The following is a 24,989-nucleotide window of genomic DNA, read 5'->3' as shown; positions in this document are numbered from 1 at the left end:
CAGGCTAATGCTTTGAGATTTTGGTCACAAAATCTGAATGAAGTATGAGATGAAGAAAAACTAAAAGACCATGAAGCATGCATTAAATGAGCAAAACATGAGAAAATAACCATTGTACATAGGTTAGAGACATACAGCAAGTCCTCACCTTTTTAGTTCTTGTTCTAGCCTTTCGATGTCTTTCTTGCTGGAATTCAGCTGCCCTGACTGAATATTGACTTGAGATTCTTTTACTTGAAGATCATGTGAAATTTTCTGCTTTGCTTTCTCAAGACTATCACACAATTCCATCAAGCTCTGGTTCTCTCTTTTTAGTGTTGCAGCTTCATTTTTTTCATTTTCCACCTAGTTGGAATATAGACCATTTCAAAAATGTCTCAAGTCATCTCTGCACTTCTCTGCAGTTATTATTATTTTAATAACACAAAGCTTACATACTGTTATTTTCTTCCTAGCATTTCAAAATCCTGACAGCACTGAAAACCTCAGATATACATATTGTTTAAATATTCTTGGGAGTGAACAAAACCACATTTCCTAAATTTCAACTCAGTGACATTAACAATTTCTATTTATTGACTAGACACAAGCTCATAAGAAAATTAATCAATCCTTAAATACTAGTAATCCACACTAATCCGCATTCTTCACTGATCATCTCGCTTCTCTTCCCAGGCTATTAACTTTAGCAACCAGCATACCTTGACTCACTAAACAAAGAATGCACAATGATTATCAAGAGTCACAGCTTTGAAATTGGAAGTAGAGCCTGGCAATAGAGATGTCCTCCTCCTCTCCAGCTTCTAAGGGGCAGGCTACATCTTTGCACAATGTTATTCTTTTGACTGAAAAGTAGTATTAGCTGCTGCTTCTGAAAGTTTTAAAGCACACCTATTCAAGCGCACCCCTTCTTTTTGTTTGGGGAACACGGCAGTTCCTCTGGATGGTTAAAATAAGCACCTGGAAACTCACAGGAAGAAACTCAGAAAACTACTAGGCTTAAGTTTTGCTAGAAAGTTGGAGCAGCCTAAAGGGAATAAAAGGCAACCTTTGTAAATTGCCTCTGAGCTGTATTCAAACATGCAAAACAGAATTCAACCAAATGGGTTGCTTCTGATCTGAAGCATGGCAGGACCCTCACCTAAAGGGTCCCTGGTTTCCTGGCTAGAGGGCTGACAGGGTAGTCAGATGAGGTGTAAAATTACAGCCCTAAAAAAAAAAAAAAGAAAACCAAATCCCAAAATACAGTCTCTACAAGGAAAAAAACAGAGAATTACATAAACTAAGTAAAAGATGATAGGTATCTGCAGGCAAGGTGAAAGAGTAAGAGCATGTCAACTTTGCAGCTCTGTTTTATATAACAGACCTAGTTGTTATCAAGATTTTTAACAGGCATAAAAATAAAGTAATTTATTTTCCTAATCATAAAGAGATGTAGGAAAGCCTCAAAGTAAACATAGACACCTGGAGATGGACAATCATGCCAAACATGGACAGGAGACAGGAATTCTATTAACAGTCAATAAGAACTAAACAGAAGGGAGAATATGATGAGTATGAAGTAAGATGAAGATAAGCAGTTTATATTTCTATGCTACCTTTCCGGTCAGTCAGTGGGAAGAAACAAAACACTAACCCACCCCCAACAACAACCAGATAATAAATCTTTATAATTGTGTTTGGCACAGAGAATGGCATTTTAAGGAAATGACCACAGTACCTACGTTACCTTCTGTTTCTGTTTTTGCAAAGCTGCCTCCAAAGACTCTAACTGGAATTGTCTTTGCTGACGCTCCTTTTTAAGCTTGTCTACTTGACTTTCCAGTTCATGAATCTTCTGAAGGACTCTGGGGGAGAGGCCTTCTTTCCATTCCTCCACAGCCCAGCTCATATTGACAGGATTCTTGTTTAATACAAAATGGATAATACTATGTCTGAAACACAGAGACAACTACAATTAGACTTTGAAAGACATTAAATAAGCCTCCCTTTTAAATAAATTGCATTTTCAAGCTTAGCAGTGATTAGGAGACAGTATTTCACAACCATGCAGGCTTCCTGATCTGAACACCAAGCAGCAACTTTTAACATTAGGTCCTATTTTGACACACATCTGTCCAGTTAAGATGAGTTTTTTTTAAAAACCCTCACATTAATCAGTCTCCTAACAATAACAGGGTTTATATTCTTATAATTGCCTTTGCTGCATTTCAGAAAGTTTCTCTCCACATTTTACTTTGAAGTTCACATTGCAGAAAGTCATTAGCACTTATGACTGCGTTGTACTTCAGTGGTGTTTACTCCAAAAGCCTTGCGAAAACCCACGGCCTTGTTTTAGGTGGCAGCTACACTTCTTTCCTTACAGAAGTTTTTCAAACCAATACAGCTGAGCTCGGGGCACTGAGAATGCTCTCTACTGGCAGAAACAGCTGTGCGACACTCAGTCCTTAAATACAAGATTGACACACTCGTACAATTTATTTTTTGTTTTTGTAATGGCTCTGCCTTTAGAGGATCTGGCACGGGCTTACTTTCTCGAGACACCAGCGCAGCTCCGAGATTATTTGCGAGAGATAAATTACCTCAAAATAACTAAAATTAGAGATCAACGACGGACGGACAGAGCCCACCCCGGACTGGGGGGCTCGGCGTGTCACGAACCTCACTGGGCTTGACCCTCGGCTCAGGGAGCGGCTCCCCGGCTCTGCCGCCTGCCGGGCGGCTGCACGCCGTCCCCGCGCGGGGACCCACCGGGCCGAAGGCAGGCACCGCTCGCACCCCCGCCCTAGGGGAAAGCCGGGGCCACTGCCCTGCTAACGGCGCTTACCCGCTCTGGTAAAGCGTCACTGGACGGCACTGCGAGGCGCTCGGGGTACCACTCGGCTTGCCTGACGGCCCCGGCCGCGCAGAGGCGGACAGCCGCCCCGAGCCCCCGCCCACCCGCTCACTCACTGTTAAACGCCGAACGGGGCCCAGCGACAGTCGGCTAAACCGCGGCTGCCGGCTCCCTCGGCTCCCGCAGCCCCTCACCGCCGGTGGCAACCAGCAGAGCGCGGCCACACAGCGCGGCCAGACGCCGCGACAGGACGCGCTCCCCGCCGCAATTCAAAGCTGCCGCTGCCCCAGCGGCCGTTTGTGCACGCCCAAGCAATGGCGCACCCGGGCGCGCTGATTGGCCCCGCCGCGACGCCGCTCGCCATGCGGGCCTCGCCTCGTTAGCAATAAGGGCGCAGCGCCGGCTCGCCTGCCCTCCGGATTGGCTGGTTCGGAAGCATTCAAACTCCATTGGAGGCGGCAGCGCAGCGGCGGGGCGGAGGCGGCTCCTGATTGGCCCCCGAGGCCGTTGCCCACAGCTGGGCGGGGCGACCGGCCGTGAGGGAGCTCCGAACACCGCCTCGGGGGGCGAAACCGTGTGACCGACGCCTTCCCGCAAAGCCAGGCCATCGGGAGAGCGCCGCGGTACGGCCCAGCAGGGTGGGGAGTAGAGGGCTGTGAGGAAAGAAAGGCCGGAGGGGTAGCAGGTGTCGGGGAGAGGGGTGGGGGTGTCACGGCAGCGTCAGACCTTTTATCCAAAATCCCTTTCCCGATCCCACAGAGAACCTGAGTTTTGACAAAGAGAAGGAACCCGCCCCGACGCTGTCCTGACGATAACCCAGTCACTTGAAAAGATCTACAGAAGGATCACAGAGTGGTTTAGTATTCAGTTCTGCCTAAAGTGCTCCTAGGGGTTGGGGTTTTTTTGAGGGGGGGAAAAAGGCAATTCAGCCCAATATTGCACATTTTCTACCCTAAAATAGAAACACAAAGTAAAAAAAGAACACTTTTCTAAGTGTTTTCTAACACTGATCACTGAATGCAAATAGCAACAGCGAAGGCTTAAGGATTTTAAAGCTGCTGTGAACTTCCCTGGGTGCCGGTGATCGGTTTCCAAACGCTTCCTCAGGTGTTGCCCTCCCCCCGACCTGAGGGGGGGGGGGGGGGGTTGAAACAAAATGGTGTTTTCCATCAGCGTCTGGGAATTACTGATCTGATTATTATTCCACCTAATTAAACATCTTGCCTCTTGTAATCATTCTGAGAATATTTACTCAAGCACTGTTCTTTCAATCATATTTAGGAAATTGAGTTAAACAAATCTTCCTTGATAAGTTAAACAGCTCACCAATCAGCTCGCAAGAGCTCTAATTATAAATAAATATGGTGTAACAAACTCACTAGCACATAAAATCTCTAAACTAGCCCCAGAACAAAACAACAAGCCATCGAATTGATGGAACCGATCCATCATAAATACCTCTTAACAAATAACAGTTAAAAAAAGCAAGCTAGAAAATTCTGTGATGAACTTCATGCACTCTTAGAGATGACTGTGCAGGTGTTACTGAGGGGAGAGCACAGAACAGCAGAGGAGCAGGAACTAGTGGAAGAGTGGGAAACCCCTAACGGTACTGGCAAATAATTCATGAAAGCCAAGGACCAGTCTGAACTGAAGGGGATCTCCCGCTTGGTGGACAAGGGGCAAATGTTCTGTAAGAAGCAAATACGCATTATATGTTATATTCGGTAAGCGCTTCTCATTTGACAGTAACAAATGTTACTTAATCAATTGTAGAAGTTGAAAGAGTTTTCAGTTGCTGCAGATGCTATTATAGTGGGAGCACTAATGGACAGGGAGCACTAGCATTTAAACTACTGCATCATGATGAATCCCTCAGGGAAGGCTTCAGTGGAACAGCTTTAACTTCCAAGATCGGTGGCATATTTTTCAGAAGGGGAAAAATGAGTAGAGACAGCCTTTGGGGTTCTTACAAGGCATGAAAAATGAAAATCAGCTGGTGTGTGCAGAGCTTTTAAGATGCAGTCTGATGAATGCCTGGATAGCTGAGGCTAAAAAAAAGGAACCTGACTGCTGCTGCAAACTTAAATATGTGAGAACACTTGTTCTGACACCTATTTCTAAAAATGGACAGATTTGTACTGGGTTTCTGTTGATAATGATTTACAAATGAATTCTTTCATATTTGGCATCCTTTACTTGACTATTGCAGCAATTAACTAATTATAGTGAAAGATAAAAGGACTCATGAAGAGTACAGAAACTTGCTTTTTCTTTTCCATATCAACCTTATTTTGCACAGTAGCTTCATTAGTATTATATATATTAGTTATCAGAAATAAATATAAGATACAAAAATAGTAGTAAATGTAAGATGGAAGTATAAGATACAAGAATGAGGTCAAATACTCTAAACAAATAATAACAAGTTAAAAAGGGTGTTAATACCAATCATCAGTCTGCCTAACACTTATTAATTTTTATTAGTAAAAATAATAAAATTATTAATAAGTATTAATAATTATTAAATAATTAAAATTAAATAATACTTTACTTATTAATTAATAATATAGTAAAAATAATAATGATTTTTATTGTTAAAATAATGACATTAATAATTTTTATTATTAAAAATAATAAAATTAAAAATAATAAGATTAATTAAAAATTCTAGCCTCTCTACTGGCTAGAATTCTTGAGATCTTTCTAAGAGGCTCTCAAAATTCCCTGATTTGGAGCAACCCATGATTTCGAGCAGAGAAAACTACCTCAGCCTTGTGAAGTGGCTTTTCTCTGTCCTTGAAATTCAATTCAGTTCTTACCAAATGTTAAAAGTCACCGTTTACATTTTCTTACCTGCATTCCTTACTATCGTTTTTGGTAAAGGGCCAGAACAGTAAGTAGAATACAAAAACCACTAAAGGTTGAATTCATATTACTGCAGCTTATGTCAGAGCACACGATGGAACAAAACCGGAAGAGAAAGAGAGGGAAAGAGCTTCTGATGAGAAAATCCCACCCTGCTTGGACACTACAAGGAGCAGAAACCAGATAAAGCTTTTCCCCCATATTCTTCCTTGCCAGACTTGGAATCTGTCAGGTAAAGCCTATTTCATGTATCTATATATACACACATATGTACACACATCAAAGAGCACCTGGGGAGCTGGAGCAATCCCATTGACCCAGACAAAGACAGAAATAGGCCAGACGCTCTGCGTCTGACATGGTTCTAGCTTCCCAGCTTCCCTGTTGAGGCACTAGACAGGCAGAAACTCTGCCAGGCTGGGGGTGAAAGAGAAGAAAGCCGGATCGTTTCCCTTAGCCTCACCTAAACCCCACCCTGTACTACGTGATTCCTCTTGCCTCTGGAAAACAAAATTCTTAATCTCTACTAATGCAAGTAGGTAACTGAGAACGTGGCAGTTTAGGTGTTAGTACTAGAGTTACAAGGTTAAGTCTGCACTAATAAAGCCCAGTGAGCTATTGTTGTAAAATACAATGTTTGATTGCTTACATACCCTTAGATTTCCTATCCTTCATACAATTGCATTTCTCCACAGAACCCATACCTTTTCCAGTGAACAGAACAAATGTAAAGGAGGGCGCCATTACGATGCATAGAAAACCTTACACCTTAGATTTCTTAACTGTCTAGTCTTATGCTCTTAAAAAAAAGTTGGAGTAACCTGCACAATCTTTTTTACAGTTCGTTAACAAAATCAGAGACCACAGCATATCACAAATTCTAAACTATAACTTTGTTCCCAAAGGAAATGGGGTGTTTCTCTACGTTTGTCTTACCTACTAAGGGAAATTGCTACTGAAGTACTCATATTGATTAGGGTCAACTGGATGAACGTATTAGTGGATAAAATACCTACAGCTGCTCTATTGTTTGGTGATCACATTGTCTGGTATCGCCTATGAAACACCAGTGGATATGTTTCATAGTATTGAAAAGGTGACTGAGGTTACCTGGCTTGTCTAAGGTGACACAGTGAATCACATGCAGGTGCTGGACAGGAACCCACGGGTGCTCCGTGGCAGTCTAAAACACCTCGAGTCAATGTTGCCACATTCCCATCTTTCCTTCTGTCCCTCACCTGCATGCTGCCACTGCTCCCTTATGACAGCTTTGGTGCTGATCTGAACTGCTAGGTGAGATGGTTAAACTGGTAATGGGTATTATACTAGACAAAGACCTTTCTGGTAACATCAGCTGGTGTACAGCTTGGGTCTCCAAACTGCTGCACTGTGGCATCAGATAAATGCCTGACCCAGCTCAACAGATGGAATGGGGATATGCAGGAGAGAGTGGACAGGACTGTGGCGACACCAGCATAGATCAATTATAACACTATGTAACAAGACCCTAAGTCCCCATGCTCTAATTCCTAACACCCATCTGTCATAAATGATAGTAAGAAACCTTCCCACAGTAAATGCATTCTTGTGTTTTATAACTTGTGTTTTACAAGGATAAAACTATCTTACAGCTTCTGCTTTCATTTAAGTGTCTCTTACATATTAAGTGCAATTACTCTGAATAATTTTCATCACAGGAAAATATTCTCTGACCTTTGCACGCAGTGTAGCATTATTGTGATTTTTAATAATCTACAAACTTCTGCAGAAGTGTTAACCTCTGAATTTAAAGCTGCTGAGCAGTTACACAGATAGACTCACTACCACAAACAATAGTAAAATTATTTCACAATATAAAGGATTAAAAACAAGAGGAGGGTGTTAGTTGTTTAACACTTGTTAGTATATTGGAAGGGTGGAGGAAGAAAGCAAACATATAAAAAATATTTGTTATTTAAGTGCACACATACTGTCTTGAACTGAAGAACTGTGAATGGTTTGCAGCTATAGCAATGGTTACACTAGTGAAAAGGTATTTATGTCTTTCCTTCCTGTTCTAAAGACATCATTTTTAAACACTGTGAATATAGTCATTAGCATAATGCTTAAATAACTAACGTGCAGTGAAGAAAATGATAAATAATTACAGCAATTACATTATGATATGACACATCAAGTCCATATTGTCTAGGGCTTCAAATTACCAGTTACTGAACTGTAAATAAGATTGGAACTCTCTTTTTTTCTTAATGGTAAATTCCCTCTCGTTATAGTTCTGCTGCCAGCAGAACAGGCAATACTAAGCAAATCTTTCACACTACAAATATTAACACCAAAAAATACATTCATGATACTATCAAAGACTGCTATATCTTATGGGCAAAGAATTATCAGGTTTCAGGGGGCATTTGGTAAGATGGGAACCTGTTTCCCTTATGGCCCACTCCTCCCTGACTTTCATGGGTCCATAGCTTGCATCTCCTTTGGCCCCCATTTTTGTTAAGGATTGTAGTCTTAACCGTATAAAGGTACGTCTACTCTGAGTATCATTCTGTTCAAGCGAGAGAGAAAAGTAGTTAAGACATAAGTGCACTACATATAAGCTAAAAGGCATCCACCTTTCATAGCCATCTCTGCCTCTTTCCATCTTTACCACCAACTTTTTTTATAAATGGGGCATGTAGAAAATGCCCGTTGGTAAGTTACATTATCTCTTTTTCTTGTTAGGGCTCTCTACATCTGGTTTTTCTTTGGTTTACATTCAGTAATTTCCTCCCTTTATCACCTTTAAGTCTTTTATTAACTTTTTTTTTAACTACTTTTAATTTCTCTTTTCCTCTAAGGCCAAATCTCACAGTGGTATGTGGCCGACATCTGCATGATTGCCTTCAAAAGTCTGAGTTTTGCTTCTTTGTTGACCTCTGTACTCTAAGTTCTTGATCATTTATCATGGCTGCCCTTGTTGTGCCTAATCTCCATTTGAACATCCCATTCCTATGAACTACCTAAATTAAAGCCTTGAGCTCATACTTCATTTCTCTTTTGTTATGGCCTATATATATTTATTTATTATACACATATATTTATTATATATGTATTTATATATTCAAAGTTATATATATAACTTTTATGTAGGTATTATCTGAGAATCTATACTTGCTTCTTATTGTGTTCACCTACTGGTCAAATCTTCTATTAGTCAGTGAAATAATTAAGAACATCACCTACACCACTCATGACAAACTAATCAAATTACTTATTAGCCTCTATCTATCTTAATGCTGTCTCTAAAATCTTCCAGTATTTCTCTGTTAAAATGTTGAATAGATAAGACAAAAGTACACCTCCTTATCTTACACACATCGTAACCACCTCAATGTTACTTCTGCCATTTTTACAGGCAAGTTCTAGAGTGAGTTTTCAGTCACCCAACTAATTGCAGTGCAAAATCCATCTCAAACAGCCATAGTTTATGAACCACTAACTGAAATGATCCAATAGAATAAGTAAATATGCAAGGAGAAAACAACCGCATTCTACATCTTAATGACTTTGGTTATCACTTGATCTCCTTATCTCTTCCAAGTCTAAATTCTAATAGTTTTATTGGTATTTATCATACCATTTTTGTATTAGTCCTTTCCAGGAAAATGTTTTTGTGTGTTTTAAGTATTTCCAGGGTATCTAGTGTATCACGCAAATGATAGTCAGCATAGAAAATAGTCAATATCTATATATACCTCTCAGCATTCCCAAATTGCTCTAACTCAGAGCAAGTTTCCTGTTAATTTTGACCAAAAGCGAGAATGAGAATCCAGGCTCTTTTAGAAACAATATACAGACTTCAAAAAGCTGAGGTACATCTAGCTGAGGTTTTATTCTTTTACAGTGCACTTCACTGTTAATTTCAGAAAGTCTTAAAATTCAGCACTTCACAGTACTCTCATATCCAAGCATGGTCTTACACACATTTCACAGAGATAAGCAAACATTAATGGCTCAATTCAAGTTACACAAGTTTCTGACAGTCCCAAAACCACATTTCTCAAGAAGCCACTTATCTCTAAGTGGCAACAAAATATTTTCAAAATCTGACTGTGGGTGCCCACAGTCAGACGCTTAAATCCATGCTGAGACGCATAAAGATTATGATTACCAGAAGTAAGCAGCCAGTAAAATACCTACAAATCAGTGGTGTATGCTGACTTCTAGGCATGCTGCTAAATTAACTTCTGTTAAAAGCTAGTGAATTTTTTTTTGCTCAGGAGACCACTGTTTTCAGAAATCTGAAGACCTAATGACCATGCTAAATGATACATTTAAAAATACCCAAATTGATAATCCATGAAAACTGGAAAAATGTTATTCATTCTGTCACTAGACTATTCTAGCTTGGACAGCAGTAACAGTTACATAGAAAGGTATATTGCTTGTCTAAATCCCATTTGGAGTACTTACAACCATGGAATCAGAAGTTCATTACTTTGCTCACAAATGCTAAAAGGTTTTTCATTTTACAGCTGTTACTGAAGAGCTGAAAAGAAGCACAGGTATTAAGTCAGTCCTCAGGCAGAATACAACTCTAAGCAAACTAGAATATTCAACACAGCATAGTTTATTTGCACAGATAATCAACCAAGACTTTTTCTGGTCTACAAAACTGGGTGCTGGTTTACTTGTGATAAGCCGTAGAGTACTATAACATGTTAGTTCATGCTTGGTGGCAACAGGTTTGTTTTCCAAGATTGTGTAATCCAAATTCCTTTTCTAAGAGATGATTTTGAGAAGCATTATTAAATGGAATAATTAATGAGAGCACAGAATACTAGAGAAGTAAACCTTTTTTTTTTTTTTTTGCTTGTGGTAAGCTTCCAACATTAAAAGTATCAATTTCTAAAGAATGAATATGATTTTAGGAATGGGAATTTCTGCTAGTGCACTAAGTTTCTGCTTACGTTACAATCAGGTCAGTGTACCCAGCTGTAGCACATGACAGAGATTTTAGGAACACAGTTAGGGTCACATTTACAATACAAATCGGGAATGTGTTGCAACTGCATTCTTTGATTTGATTGTAATGTAGATGACTGTAAGGCTAATTAAACATCATCTACTGTTCACAGGAGAAACCACCAGCTGTTGCTTAAGCACAGTTTAAAGACAGTTTTATACAAAACAGGTTATGACATGGTTTCACCAGCCAACAAGGACTGAGATTTTTCCATGTTATAACAAGACTCTAGAATTACTTTAGCCTGGGTTTAAACACATTCAAAATATGTTTAATACAGGTCTTGCTAGCAAGGTGCTAAGACACTTCATTGCACATAGCTTCAGATAACACTGACATAATAAATGTCTCCTGTATTTTGACCCAGACAAAATCAGTTTTCCTCTGCTGATAGTTAACCATTTGGTCAAGCTGAATGGTGTTGGGCTTTATTTTCACAAGGGTTTTGAGACAACATTCAGGCCTGTCAAATCCACAATTTGGGAAAAAAAAAAAAAAAGTCTCTCTTGTATACAGTGCTTTCATCTGCAAATCAAAAAGCACCTTCTTAAGATCACTATCATTATCTCAATTTTCAGAGAAGAAAACTAAGACACAGGGATGTGCTGCTACATGCCCAAGATCAGACCGAAGACTGGTAGCTAAGGTAACTGAGGTACAGTCCTATGTCAATAAGTTATTTCCCATCTACTCTACTATTTTGTAGAGCATCTTAATAATCCTGATGAAATTGTAGAAGGAAGCAGTATAAAAATTAGCTTATACCAGAGCAGAGGGAATAATTTGGAGGCAAACTCCATAAATCATTACAGCAAGTCAATAAAGTCTCTAAATATAATTTAGAGTTGCCACCTTTTCAGGAAAAAAAAACAAACAAACCATTGCTGTAACATGATTCCCTAGCAGCATAGAAAGATAATAAATAATCAAGCCTACATATGATTGACAGAAGATTAACCATCAAAGTTTTCTGGACAAATCTGAACCAGCACAGGGGTTTGGAACCAAATTAATGATTTGTATCATTTTAACATCCCATTTTTGAAACGGCGTGAGGAACATCTAATCTAGTTTTAGTATTTTATGAAACCACTCCCCAAGTAGCAGGTAGGAACTGTTGGTTCTAATCCCAGGGTCGTATAGTCCTGACAGCTCTTGGGGAACAAAGATGTATGTAAAGATGCCAGGTTTCAGTGGTCCTAGAAAGTGGTAGTAGCACCAACACAACAGATTTCCTCATGGAAGACTCTTTGCAGTAACTGGCTATAATCTCTGGGAAGCTTGGTTTTTCTAAAGCACCTACTGCTACAATCTCTGAGAGTCTAATACAGACATTAATCACTGCATGAAGTAATCTCATTAAAAAGTAATGATCTTCACCATTCCCAGTTTCGGGAGCTTCTCTTGGTTGGGTAAGTTTGAAATACATTTCATTTTGCAGAGTTTGTTGAGCTGACCTTTTAGTAAAAGCTCTTGCTGACAAGTAGTCTGATTATATTTATTCTAGCTGGTTTTATTTCTTCTAAGGGACCCCGTCCTGCGGGTAACCAATACCTAAAATCTCCCCTCCAAATCTTCCCATCTGTCAGCATGTTTATGCTTCTTGCAACATTATTTAATTTGCAGTTAAGGTCATTAAATAAGCTTACTTCAAATGCAGAGAGACCTATGAAAGTGAAAGTGACCAGCTGCAAACCAGGAATTCGCCTAAAAGGCTTAAGGTAGCCAGCACACCACCTTGAGGCACAGATGCAAAAGTCAGTATTTATTGTCTTAAAAACAACATCCTTACATCTGCCCCAGCATGGGGAGAACCTGACAAGAACCAAACAAGTTAAACCCTAGTTTTGATGCATGCTACCCTCTCATGAACTTTCCACTCAGTAGGGGAAAGCTGTTTTCTGGCATAAAGCTGAACTGTATAAATTCAGAGCACAGCGGCTCTGATCCATCTTATCATCTCATTCTGACACCTGATGTTTCTTCCAGATTGTTACTCAAAGCTCTGTATCTACATGTGGTCAAGTATAATTCAAGTTAAAATCTTAAAAGGTGTCACTTCTTAGTGCCTCAGTGTAGCCGTATGTAAAATGGGGATAATTACTTACTTCATTAAGGTGTGGTGTTTGTAAAATGTTTGAGTCTCAGATGAAAAGGACTTTCCTTGCAAAATGTAATTAAAATATTATTATGCCAGAGGTAAGGCACAGGCCTGTGATTCCACATACAGTATTTAAATACAATTACTTATCTATCAAAATCAAGAATCTGTGCTGTTTCTCCCTCTCTCAGCTCCGGATCCTCTTACCATTAATAATCTTGAGTAATCCTGACTCCAACGAATCTGCTCACGTACTCCTTTCAGTAAGGTGTACAAGTAGCAAAAAAGCACAGCAACTCAAAAATAGTATAAATTCTCATTTATCACTATTTTTCGTAATTTCCCCTGCTTGTAGGAGTCCTTAAGTTCTGGTGTCACAGTTTTAGAGGGATACCTCCCTTTGACATTTCTGCTGGTGCCCACCGGTACCAGAAGTATTTGTATACACTTTTTGGAATGTGGGTAATTTTAAATAAATGTAGTCTAAGGCCAAAATAATTTTGCAAATTGTCCATCAGCTATGACACGCAAGAGCATCTACACATCATTTCTAATACTCACACCATTCTTAAGCCTACTTGGTCTGGTGTGATCCATTCAACATCTCTTGGTAGTCCCAACCTTCCTGACGGTACTCATTGCTTCCTACAGCGTGGTGCGCTCTCTGCCCCCTCTCTCTCTTACAGCAGACACATCTGCCAAGCACCAAGCGTCCTGGGCATTTCACGTAGTTACCAACTGCCACGTTTCAAACCAACTTCAGGTTTTCTCCTGCTTGCTTTCCAGCAAGGCATGTGCATGATGGCAGCACCACGGGTGTCTTCTGCAGCAGCCCTCTGCACAGCTGGAGGAGCAGGGATAACCACCCTTCTAGAAGTGAGGGTCACACAGCGAGCCGGAGACCGAAAGGGCTGAAGTGGGAAAAGCAGGAGGAGTGAAGACAGGGAGGGCAGGAGAAGAAACTTGCGGTAATGCAAGACTGAGGGCGATGAACAGGGGGTTATGGCAGGGCAGGAGAGGGGCGAGAGGGAAGCAAGGTGGCACCCTGCCTACGTACAGGAGGGCTGGAAGGGGGCACGCAGGAGCTTCACGGCCCACGCGTGCGAGGCCTGCCTTAGCGCGCTCCCACTCGCTCCTTCCCGCCCCGGGTCCCTCTGGGGTGCCCCCCGCCCCGGGCCGCCGCAGCGCCTCCCTCCCGGCCGCGCCGCCCCGCAGGGCGCCGGGCTCGCCCCCGCGCGGCCCCCTCCGCCGCGGGCCGGGCCGACACGTGCGCGGAACCCAACGGCGGGTCCCGGCCGGCCCGGGCCCCGCGCCGACACGCGCGGCGGGAGGGGCGGGGAAGGGGCCGGTTCCCCCCGGCGGGGCGGGGAGGCGGGACGGGACGGGACGGAAGGGAAGAGGAGAGGAGAGGAGAGGAGAAGAGAGGAGAGGAAGGCGCCCCGCGCCTGGCAGCTCTGCCCTCCTCGGGAGAGCTGCAGCAGGCACCCGCCCGGATTGGCAGGAGCCTGTGCCCTCCTCTTCCTCCCTCCTTCTCCCTCCTCCGCGGGGTGGGTTTCAGCCCTCCTCCTTCCTTGGGGGGGGAATAGTTAAAAAAAAAAAAAAGAGAAAAGAAATCCCAAGTCGCGTCCCCGACGTCTCCGGGCCCCGCGGCCGCAGCGGCCGCCCCACATTCCTGGCATTCCTGGGCTGTGACTCCCCGCGCCGCCCCAGCCCCAGCCCGGCCCCGGCCCCGCCGCCTCCGGCTCGCCCGCCTGCCCCGCTCGCCCCCGCGGGACACCAGTCCCCTCCCTCCTGCCCTGCCTCCCTCCTTCCCGCACCCCGCGGGCGGCAGCAGGAGCTCAGGGCGCCTCGGCCCCCCGCGCCGCCGCCACCGGCGGCCCCAGCTCCCGGCCGCCCCGCCGAACTTCCCCGCGGTGGCCGGGCCGGGGCGGCGCGAGCGGGTCTCCCTCCCCACCGCCCCCGGGGAGCGGCCCGCCGCGCTCCCCGCCCGCTTCGGATCCCGCCGGCAGCCGCCGCCTTCCGCGCCGGGACAGCCGCCTCCCGCGGGAGCGCACAAAGCCGGAGCCACCGCGCTGCCCGGACGGCCGCCGAGCAGGTAAGAAGCCGCCGCCGAGTTTGCTCGAGTCTGGGCTCGGGCGCGTCCCCGCGCCTATCAGCCCCCAGCGCTGACTTTGAAACAAGCCGAGTTACGCCTTTTACTCTGTGTGCGCGATGGGCAGTATTGGCGTAAGGCTCGTTATGCTCTGCCGTGTGCAGTTACAGCTCAGCGGCGTATACGCTGCTGTTTGTAAATTACGAAAATAGCTAAGCTCGGGTTACAAATGCCAGTCGGTGACCTGCGATAAACAAGCCTCGGACAGTCCGGCCAGCCTGTGAATTTAGTCTGCTAGACACCCAGATAACGTGGCATTTGTATAATCAAGAGGTATTTGTAAATAGCTAGGAACGGGCAGGGCTCTCGGCTGGGCTGCTCGTATTTACACCGCGGCATGCCTGTGTTTGCCTTCCCCCCGCCCAGGGGTTTACCTTCTTCTTTGTTAGTTACAGTCAAGCCTAAACTGGCTGTTCGTCCTCAGCAAATATGTAACGCCGACTTATGCAGAAAAGATCGCAGCGAGGCAGGGAAGAATGACATCTGCTCTCATTTCTGATGTGGCAAAGTCAATGAATTTTTAAGATCTCAAACTAGCTCTTTTTATCGGAGTGTATTTGGGACAAGCGTTACATAATGTATGCGTGGTATGTGGATATAACGTGTGCTGGAGCTTTCCTATCGAGAACGTTTTATCTCTGATTTGCATAAAATAATCAGATGTTTCCATTATAAGCAACTCTTCGGCTGTTTGTAACTTTACCAAGGTGGGAACAAACAGTGACCGGTAAAGGCTCAGATTCAGTATGCTGTTGCCCAAAAAGTTTTCTGGGATTTTTGGCATGTAGCCTGAAACTGTAGCTGAAAGAAATACTTTTACCAGAAGCCAGTTCTTTTTTCTTTAAACTCTGTGCAGATAATCGCTACTGGGTTTGGTTATTCTGAAAGCACTGTTATATGCTGAAGTTCTTCAGAGTTTGGAAAAATATACATATAAAATGGCTCCCCCCAAATCACAAGTCACCACCTGCCAACCTCCATATTAAGAGAGAAGGTCGTCAGGTCTTTTTGGGGAGAGATGTGAGGGGAGGCAGTCCTAGCAGGGGCTGCTCTCTCGTTGTCCAGCTGAGAATGTCCTATCAAATATGAGTGACAAAATACAGATTATACAGCTTTTGCTTTTGCCCTCTGGGGGGGTCTGTAGCTGACATCTAGTACTTGTTACATGGTGTAAAATAAAGCATGTGTTGATATTATAGTAATGCAAATAAGCTTTAGGCCCTGTTCTGTTATTGGCAGTACTTTCTTGAACTTTTTTTGGTTTCTTTAGGAGGCTGTGCCAGAGTTGCTTGCAGGCAGAGGGCACTTGTGTGTGTCTAATGGGTCATGATACAAAAGTTGGGAGCTTTGCAAACTTATGGTTTGAAGTACAGTCCATCAGCTAAAAGGTAGTCCCCAAAATCTGTGACAGAGCTTGCATTTGTGTGCTGTTGCATTTGTGTGCGAGAACCTTGAAAGCACAACTGGCTTGATGCAACTTCAGAGGATCTAGTGGTGCAGATCAAGGCCAGAGCGAGGACTGCAGGACTGATCTCAGTACTGAGCAAATCGACCTTTTGTACGTACGTTATACTTACAGTTTTAAAGGTGTCTTTAAATGTTTCTGTAATAGTAGCAGAAGTAGGTTTGGTGCAGCATTGTTCATGAACGTTAATTAGCAACCAATGTTAGTGCTAATGACTGACTTTTCTCCTGGTGGTTCTCGTCCAGCAGAAGCCTGTGAGTCAGTTATCGTAACTTAGGTATAGAATGGCTTTCTATGAAATACATCTGCTTTTGTACACTTAGCAAATTGTCTTGGCTGCCAGTGGCTCCTCCAATCTTGGAGAAAGTATTTAATATAAAAAAAAAAAAAAGTTGTCTACATACTTCTGGTAACTCTATGGTTTCCTTTTTCTGTGCGTGTTTTGTACCACTACAGCCAAAGGGGCTGCTCTTTATTCCGTTTCTCTCCATATCCAGTGAGGCTGTGTTTGATTAAATGTTACTTAAGTAGCTCATTTTAATCTGGATTTAAGTTTAGCATAGATATACGCGGTGTGAAAAGTATACTTGAACTCTAGCTCCTCAGCTGGAATCAAGTCCTTCTGTGTTGCAAGGGTTAGTCAGCTGAGGGGGTTTTATAAACTGCTGGTAGTATACAAAGATAAAAAGTTTTCAGCAGGCAGTGCCGCTCAGTAACGTATGGGTCCTAGTCCTGCAAAGACCCACCCATGTTCTTAAATTCATTTTCATGAATAGTGCTTTTGAAACCACGGAATTTCTTTTATATACATAATAATAAAACGTATACAAGTCTTTGCAGGAGCCAGGTTATAATACTTAGTATGCAATATATTTGTGCATGTGTATCCAGCTCAATTACAAGAAGATTTCAATAAAGGCTTAATTTTTATGCTGAGCAGATGCCATAAAAGTATTTTTATGTCTAAGTCTATCGTGAAGTGCAGCGTGCCTTGGCCTATTATACTTTGTGGAGTTCCACTGGAACAGCTCCTGATCTGTGAAAACAAACTATTACCCTGTAGATGTTCCTCCTGTGAAGAGTATGCCTGTGCACGAGATTCTCTGAAATTTGATGTGAAAAGGTCTGGTTCCATTTTTGAAAGCTATTGGTTCTCTATTCAGAGACTCTGTGAAAGCTGCTGACTCCACCTCTTGGATTGTTTTAAAAAATATATTAAAAAATCAAAATTAAAGACTAGATCCTAAAGGAAGTGAGGTAGACCTGAGCTGAAGTCTAAGATCATGATAAAAGTGTGATTTTGGTTCCACTGCCTAAGCCCATCCTCCTGTGCCTAGTGCAGGAGACCTCAAACCTCAGTGGGCGCTCGTAGCTTCCTCCGGTCCGTGTCCAGAGTGAGTGTAGCCTATCCTACACAGGTGCCCATCTTCTGCTTAAGGCCTTCTGGTTTGCTGTGCACTTGGAGCTGAAGAGGTGATCTATGAGGAGACATCTCGCACGCTGTGAAGGAATAGGGTGCCTCACAAATGTGGAAATAGCCCTGGGAGCAGGAACTGCAATCCATTACTCTTCCCCTCTCTTTCCTCTGGGCTGTAGGAGGGAGTGAGGAGAACTCTGGACTGTGAAAGAATCAATGAGTCGAATGTCCCAAGTGTCCAAAAGCTGACATTCCGGTGCTTTATCAGGTTATGGGGGTTTTGTTGACTTGGTCTTAATCTCTTTTGTGAAACAGTGTGATTTTGAGGCAGTAACACTACATCTTTATTTTTGGGTCGTGTGCATTGGGATGGTTATTTTCTTTTTTCCTGTCTCTTGATAGTATTTGGCTTGACTATCCAGTCTTTGGGGATAGTTTTGGGGGATTTTTTTGGTGTGGTGTTTTTTTGTTTTATTTTTTACTGTTAAGCTGCCTGACAAAATGGAGCTTATGATTGAAACATCTAGTAGTTTTTAATGATAAGCAACCAGAACACAAAATTGGAGCTTGCTGAAAATTTTTAAGCTAAAAGATATAACAAGGTACAGCTTATCTTAAATATATGAGGAATCAAAATTGTTACTGACGTTATTTTTTTAGATGAAAATCAGATTTGGCTTTCCTTGTTAAACGCATACATACTACCCTTTTCTTCTGCTTGCACCTCTTCTGTTTAAATAAACCTTTAGGTAATTTTAACCTGTTTATTTACAGTTGATGCTTTGGTAGGCAAGAAATCTTAGTATTGGTTTTACTGATTCCTTTAAGATATCACAGCTGAGCTATTTTTCTTTTGAATTAATGAGAGTGACTTTCACTAGCTAAATCTGTTGTTGTTTTTTACTTGTTAATGTATAGTGGAATACATTTTTTTAAAAGCAAACTTACTGAAATTGAGGATGACTTCATGTGAAGGTTTGAGGCATTAGGAGCATTTTAATTTCATTCTATTAAACTTTCAATGTCTGTGCATAATATCATGAAATTTGGCCCAGTTTTAGTGAATTGGCAAGATTAGATTGTGGTCATATAAAGGTAATGTAACTATGCAAATGTAATGCCTTGCCATCTGAACAATGTTGATTGGTATTTTTGGCTTTAGATGCAGAGGAAAGTAAAGAAGGCTTTAAGATTGCTCTTTAAAGTGTTTCTCAAGGTCAGCAAATCAATGATAAAAGTGCCATCTGGAATTAAGGACACAAGACTATGATGCAGCACAAAGCATGTAAAAGGAATGTGCATATTTGTTTTAAAATATATTTCCCGCCTATCATTGCTGCCCTAATAAGCAGTTGTACATATTACAGTCAACTGTACATGAGCAGCTTCTGAAAATACCTAAGGGACTATAAACATAGCACTAATTAGGCATAAATTTAGGTAACATTAAGAAGGATTTCTAACCAAAGGATTTTTCTGGAGGGAGTCAGGTATGTGACCTGTTGGATGGGTGATGTCCCGGGAAGAAGAGAACACCGACCTACAGAGGCCCCCTCTGATGTCCTGTAGACGTTGTGACAGTCTTGTGTTCTGCTCAAATGAAGAGTTTAGATATCAAGCTTTGCTTAAAACTAAGCAACTCTTTTGGAAATCGCAGCTCTCCTTTCTAGTTTCTCAAAGAGTGTACTACTTCTTATGACTAAGAATACTTTTTTTTTTTGTCAGTAACAATGTAAACCTTAAATTACCATGTGATGTAGAAACAACTCTGAAAAGAGGGTGGTGAAGGTGTATGTTGGTGATCTAATAAACTAGATGAATGATGGTGTGCCAAAACTTGCTAATGATGCAAAAGTATTTGGATTAGGCAAGACTGAAGAAGACTGAGAAATTGTAAAGGGAATCCAAGAAAGCTGGGTAAAAGGGAAGCATGGCAGATGATGTTGATAAATTCAAGAATATGCACGTTAGAGGGAATAATCAAATTACTCGTTCATGTTACTGGATTGTAAATTAACTATATTTATTAAGGTGGGGAGGAAGATTTCAACAGTGTTTCATTTGAACTTGTGCACCTCCTTAATGCTTAGCACTGGGCAGAAAAAAATGCCACAGTCATTGTGCAATGCTGTGTTAATAACACAAAGGACGCGATTAAACTGGTGCTCAAATTCAGCTGGAATAATCAATTTGTGATCTCCTATCAAAGAAGAGAGATTGGAAGATATTCATATGAAGATGAACTGAAAATGTTACTGTAGCTTTGTTTCAAGGAGGTCAGTTAGAGGAGGTAGGACATATATGTGCAAAATGATGTTTGGCCATTAATAAGTAATAATTCCATTACCCTTTGATACAATGACTAGTTATAGGGAGTATTTTGAAAGACAATGTACATAATACCCCTAAATCACCATTTTTCTTAAAATACAAGTAATTGTAATACTTACCGCCAAAGGAAAGCATATAAACCAAGAGCCTGGCAGGATGAAAAAGGAGAGTGAACTATTCCTAGGGACAGGAGGAACAGTCACAGCTACAGCTGAAGGGATGTTAACTGTGGGGCTGTAGGGCATAAATCAAGAGTATCTGATAGGGATTAAGAAATTTACCTTAGGACAGATCATGCTATTAGTGTCTGCTGTGATATTTCATGTGTTTTCTTCTGGAGGACATAGGGTAAGCTGCTGCTAGAAACAGGATATCGGGCTGATGATTTGACCCACTATAGCAATTTAATTTCTGTATTGTGCTGCAAATGATAGTGGCTTGAATTAAATATTAATGCAGGTGGAATTGAAAGATTTCTTTTTTTATGTATGTTCAGGCTTCATAGAAAGTATATGTTGGACCTCAACTCTTTAACACAATAAAGTTTGATGTCTTAATTTATTGAGGCATGCTCTGCTGCGGCCTGGGCTGGCATAGAGAAGAACAGAAATAATGGTTAGGCTTCATTTAAAAGGTGGTTAGCGTTGGTATCTATTATTAATTGATTTGGTTATGATGATCAATGATTTCCAGTATGTGTTTTAATGGACAAGAAATATTTTGTAATTTGTGTAGTTAATACAAAAATTTTTGAATTCTGTAACAGAATGATAGTTGTGTGTCTGACTGTGACAAATAGGTGGACCAGTTTCTGGAGGTAACTAGATCTTCTGTAACTTAGGGGGTCTTTCAAAGAAAATAATGTCAAAGCAATAGTGTACCAACACCGTGGAATTCTTGCACATCTATAGACTGTAAATGTTAATCTGTTGCAGAAGAGAAAGTGGGGAAAAAAATTGATTTAGTAGGAGGTACCGTGACTGATCTAATAATCAACACCTCATGTTAACAGGTTAGTGTATGTAGGGTATAACACAGTTAAGCTTTGTCTGTAGAAGTTTCAGAAAACTATACTATAACCCAAAGTATAAAAAGTAAAGTCTTTAGTAAGTTTTAGGTGGTCTGACCAACCAGAATGAGCTGTCTTACAGGTTGCCTGGCAAAAAATAAAATCTACAAAAATCTACAAAATAAAATGTGTACTGATTTTCTGACTTCCCCGTTGAAAAGGCTGAAGCTATTTTGAAGGTAGCCTTGCACTGCTTTTCTGAACTCAGAAAATAAGGTTAATGGGAAGGCCTGCATTTGTGAAGATGCATAAAAGTAATGCCCTCTTTTGGGACTCCATCCTTTGAACATTGGGCTTGTTCAAAGCATAGCTACCCAAAGGACACTGGGTAGGGCCTTAGCCCAGGAGAAGGTGGCTGTGTAGAAGCGCAAGGTTACCAGTAGTTGTTTTAACTTGTGTTTGTGCAATTCTTTCTTGTTTTTGCAACTGAGAAAATAGTTTGCATTCCTCAGGTTTTTTAGATTAGCTCTTATCATGGAACTCCCTCTTTTGAGAGGAGGCATTCGCTACCTTGTAGATAAAATGCCTTTAGCTTTTTATTGATGATGATAATTAAGCTAGGTTTTTGGACAAGCCTGGGCAAAATCAGGGGACTTTGCCAACCAGAGATTCAACTAATAGAAGCCAGATCCCATTTTTGATGTCTACCGCTACATGCCATTTTCATTTCAACCCCTTCCCTCAGAACTTTCGGTTGTTCTTTCAATGCAGAACTGTATCCTGTTGGTAGTGGAAAGCCTGCATTTTCTGCATAGGTGTTATGCAGTGCTTATCTCAGGTGCTTTAAAAGTGAGACAATGTGTAAAAGAATTTCTACACAAAACTTTGTGCCTGTTGTTTACCAGGACAGAGGGAGGGGAGAGGGGAAAAGCAATATATCCAGTGGCCTAATTCACCATGTGCTGAGGTGGAGGAAAATTTCTAATGCCCTCAGTGGGAGCAGGCCTTGAAAGTGCTACCCCAAATATAGAAAAGAGAGATTTCTGAGAAAATCTGACTTTTCCCATATGAGCTTTCTGAAATGCTCAATGTGAACAGACCTGGCTCAGGAAGAACTCTGATGAGCTTTGGGGGTGATGGGAATTTATTTCAAAGGTCCTGGAAAACAGGCATCTGAAATTATCTTTTTTTTTTTTTTTTTCTTGGTTGGCATACTTTAAGAGCTACTGAGGAGGATTGGTGTCTATTTACATTCTTCATAGTGTTGTGAAGATTCAGTCTGCTTAGGAAAGTGCTTTGGTCAGCTTACCAGATAAAGAAGTTGGCTGCTAACTTAAGGGGATGGCTCATGCAGTCTTTTGCTGGTAGACAGAAATATTAACAGAGATTCGGAGCTCTGGTGGGTTCAGAACGGAGGGTGAACAGGGCAGGTTTCTGCTTGTGAATAAACCAACTCATGTAGACATATTTGAGTAAAGGTCCTGCGATTCATTGCACCTTTGCCAAGATTGTGTTGTGGGAATCTGTGATAACAGAGGAAGCTAAATCACAGTATTGATACTTATGGGCTGCTGCTTCCCACTTTGTTGTGGTTCCTTCTGAGAACAGAGAAAGGCAATGCCAGGGTTTTCTTGCAAGTTTTCTTCCATGTTCCTTTTGGTGGCTTGGTGCCCCAAAATGCATTTGGGCATAGCTGAAAATCTTGTTCATAAAATAAAACTAAAATATTTGCAGGAGAGCATTGTTGAGACAGGTCAGCATTTAGTATCCAAACATAAGTATGTTCATTGCTAGTAGATGCACTTCCAATTTTTTTTTTGTTAACTTTCTTTCTGATGAGCTGGAAATAAAAGCTGCCATTTAAAGACGAAAGTTATTTTTGCTTGTTACATATTTTAGGGCTTTTGGTATGCAGTCTAATGTTTCATACTACTTAATGTTATGTAGAGAAAAGTGTTTAAATAAATAGAATGCTGCATATGGAGAGTTAGATTTCATTTAATAATTAATGTTTTTTAATTCCTTTCTGCATTGCGGAATGTGCTGGGTGCTTTACAAATAGCAAAAGACATAATACGTGTCTTGAATTACAATCTGAGGAGGAGAAGAAATGTTTTGGTACAATAGGCAAATGGTGTGTTGGGGAGAGCTGGCATGTATCTGAGGGTTTTGGTTTCTTTGGTCATAGCCTGCCCTCCTCTATAGCTGGTTCATTTCTCAGAAGTTTTTTCTGGTTTCTGCATTTAATTGGTAAATTGTCATAAACACGTGCATTTAAATATGCAAATTCAGGAAGGCATATTTCCTGCAAATTTACAGTTCAGTAATTAAGAGACAGTTGTTTCAGAAGGGAATTACTGATACCACCTCAGGATCTGACCTTATGAAGTGATGAGCGTTTCCCTGGAGCTGGAATGGAGGGAGGCACATTCAAGGAGAATACAGCAGCTTGGATTATGAGATCTTCTCTACGTGCCATAGGTTGGTTTTGCTCTAGCTCTTCTTCTTGTTCTTTGTTGTTGGCGTAGTCACCTAAAACAGTTGCTCACAGAACAGCTCTTGTAGTATACATTTGCATGTAACTCTTCACTGCTGAAAGGGTAAATGATTAATGCAGGTAGGATGTGCTTTCAGAAAACATTAAACCTTGCCTAATGATGGCCCAGTTGTTTCTTCTGATGTACAAATGGGTTTATCCAGAGAGACTGATATATTCTTACAGTTTTCCTAGAACCTGACTTAGCTATGAAGATTGTCACCCATGCACTAATTAATCTGTCAAAACATCTGACAAGGGGTGTGTACACATGGGAGACACAGTCATTTTGTTCTATTAGTCACTAATGTCAACTTCTGTTGATGTTATATAAGGTTTCTTTACTACATTTGTATTTTCAGCTTGTGTTACAATAGAAGTTTGTTAGCATGTAGCTTAACTTTCATGGTAGCTTTATGTGTTCAGTGTCCTTGACAAGCACCACTAACTCTCTGCATACAGCTGGGAAATTTTGCACTTCCTTCCGCCCCCCCAACCCCAGAGCAATACACTGAAATAGTCATGAGTGGCAGGACTGTGAGCTTGCAATAATACAGTAACTTCCATGCAAGTAAACCTGTTAAATGAATGGGGTATTCAGCTAATTTCATAAAATACTGTCCACTGTTAAATACCACTTAATTTTGCTTTCTCTCTTCTCCTTAGTAGTGTGGATTTATAATGTAATTTAATTTATTTTGTACATGGGATGGAATGAGAGCAAATGCATTTCTCAGTCTCTTCATGTTGTATGTTGCAATCAAACAGAGCGACAGAGGATGTGACAATGACAGGGAAGGATATCCTCAATTATTCTGATATTTTCTTAGGATGAAAAAACGGACTTGTGCATGTTTATCTTAAAAAGGCTTTTCACCATAGCCTGAGAGAACTGTGGCTGCAGTTTGGAAAGCGGAACATGTTGGTTTTGTTGAGTGCCTTTTGTAAAAGTTAAAATACGGGAATGAAAATAAAATAACATTTAAAGCTTACGTGTTGAAAAAGGTCCTTTGGTAATACAGTGAATAAAATAATTTTATAAGATTAAGGCAGAATCTAGTTTGTTTATCAGGAAAAACTTCCCGATAATGAGCTCTGTGATTTATCGTATTAATCTCTCGGGAATAGCAGGTCTGTTGTGGGGACCATGTCAAAATAACATTAGAAAATACACTACAGCATTCAGTGAAGGGTCTAAGTCTCTGTCAGAAAAACGGACAAAGTTTGTAATCAGATGGGTCTCTTTCTTCATAGTGGTTTGAA

General features: G+C 41.4%; 2 protein-coding genes and 1 long non-coding RNA gene across 5 annotated transcripts in view; 2 read left to right on the top strand and 1 right to left on the bottom strand.

Moving 5' to 3' along the window:
* The window catches only part of CENPF (centromere protein F), a 44,414-nt gene extending 41,284 nt beyond the window's left edge, over positions 1 to 3,130 (bottom strand). For 2 of the 3 annotated variants that reach the window (XM_072856935.1, XM_072856936.1), the window contains exons 1-3: positions 2,953 to 3,130; positions 1,730 to 1,934; positions 149 to 345 (exon numbers count right to left, since the gene is read on the bottom strand). In XM_072856935.1, coding sequence (XP_072713036.1) covers positions 149 to 345; positions 1,730 to 1,891 — 359 coding nt within the window. In that variant the 5' untranslated portion in view covers positions 1,892 to 1,934; positions 2,953 to 3,130. Of the gene's footprint in view, positions 1 to 148; positions 346 to 1,729; positions 1,935 to 2,827 lie in introns of all 3 variants that reach the window. The other variant, XM_072856937.1, reaches the window with a different exon arrangement.
* A 228-nt stretch (positions 3,131 to 3,358) lies between these two features.
* On the top strand, positions 3,359 to 11,495 carry LOC140650261 (uncharacterized). The gene is made up of 4 exons (XR_012041908.1): positions 3,359 to 3,459; positions 3,596 to 3,691; positions 5,781 to 5,936; positions 11,294 to 11,495. It is a non-coding gene; the product is annotated as an uncharacterized lncRNA (long non-coding RNA).
* A 3,073-nt stretch (positions 11,496 to 14,568) lies between these two features.
* PTPN14 (protein tyrosine phosphatase non-receptor type 14) overlaps positions 14,569 to 24,989 on the top strand; it is a 122,359-nt gene continuing 111,938 nt past the window's right edge. The window contains exon 1 of the mRNA XM_072856928.1: positions 14,569 to 14,911. The gene's annotated coding sequence lies outside the window, so the exon portion shown is untranslated. The remainder of the gene's footprint in view (positions 14,912 to 24,989) is intronic.

The sequence above is a fragment of the Ciconia boyciana genome, chromosome 3 (assembly GCF_034638445.1).
Source record: "Ciconia boyciana chromosome 3, ASM3463844v1, whole genome shotgun sequence".
NCBI lineage: Eukaryota > Metazoa > Chordata > Aves > Ciconiiformes > Ciconiidae > Ciconia > Ciconia boyciana.
This window is presented reverse-complemented; position numbering and strand designations above follow the sequence as displayed.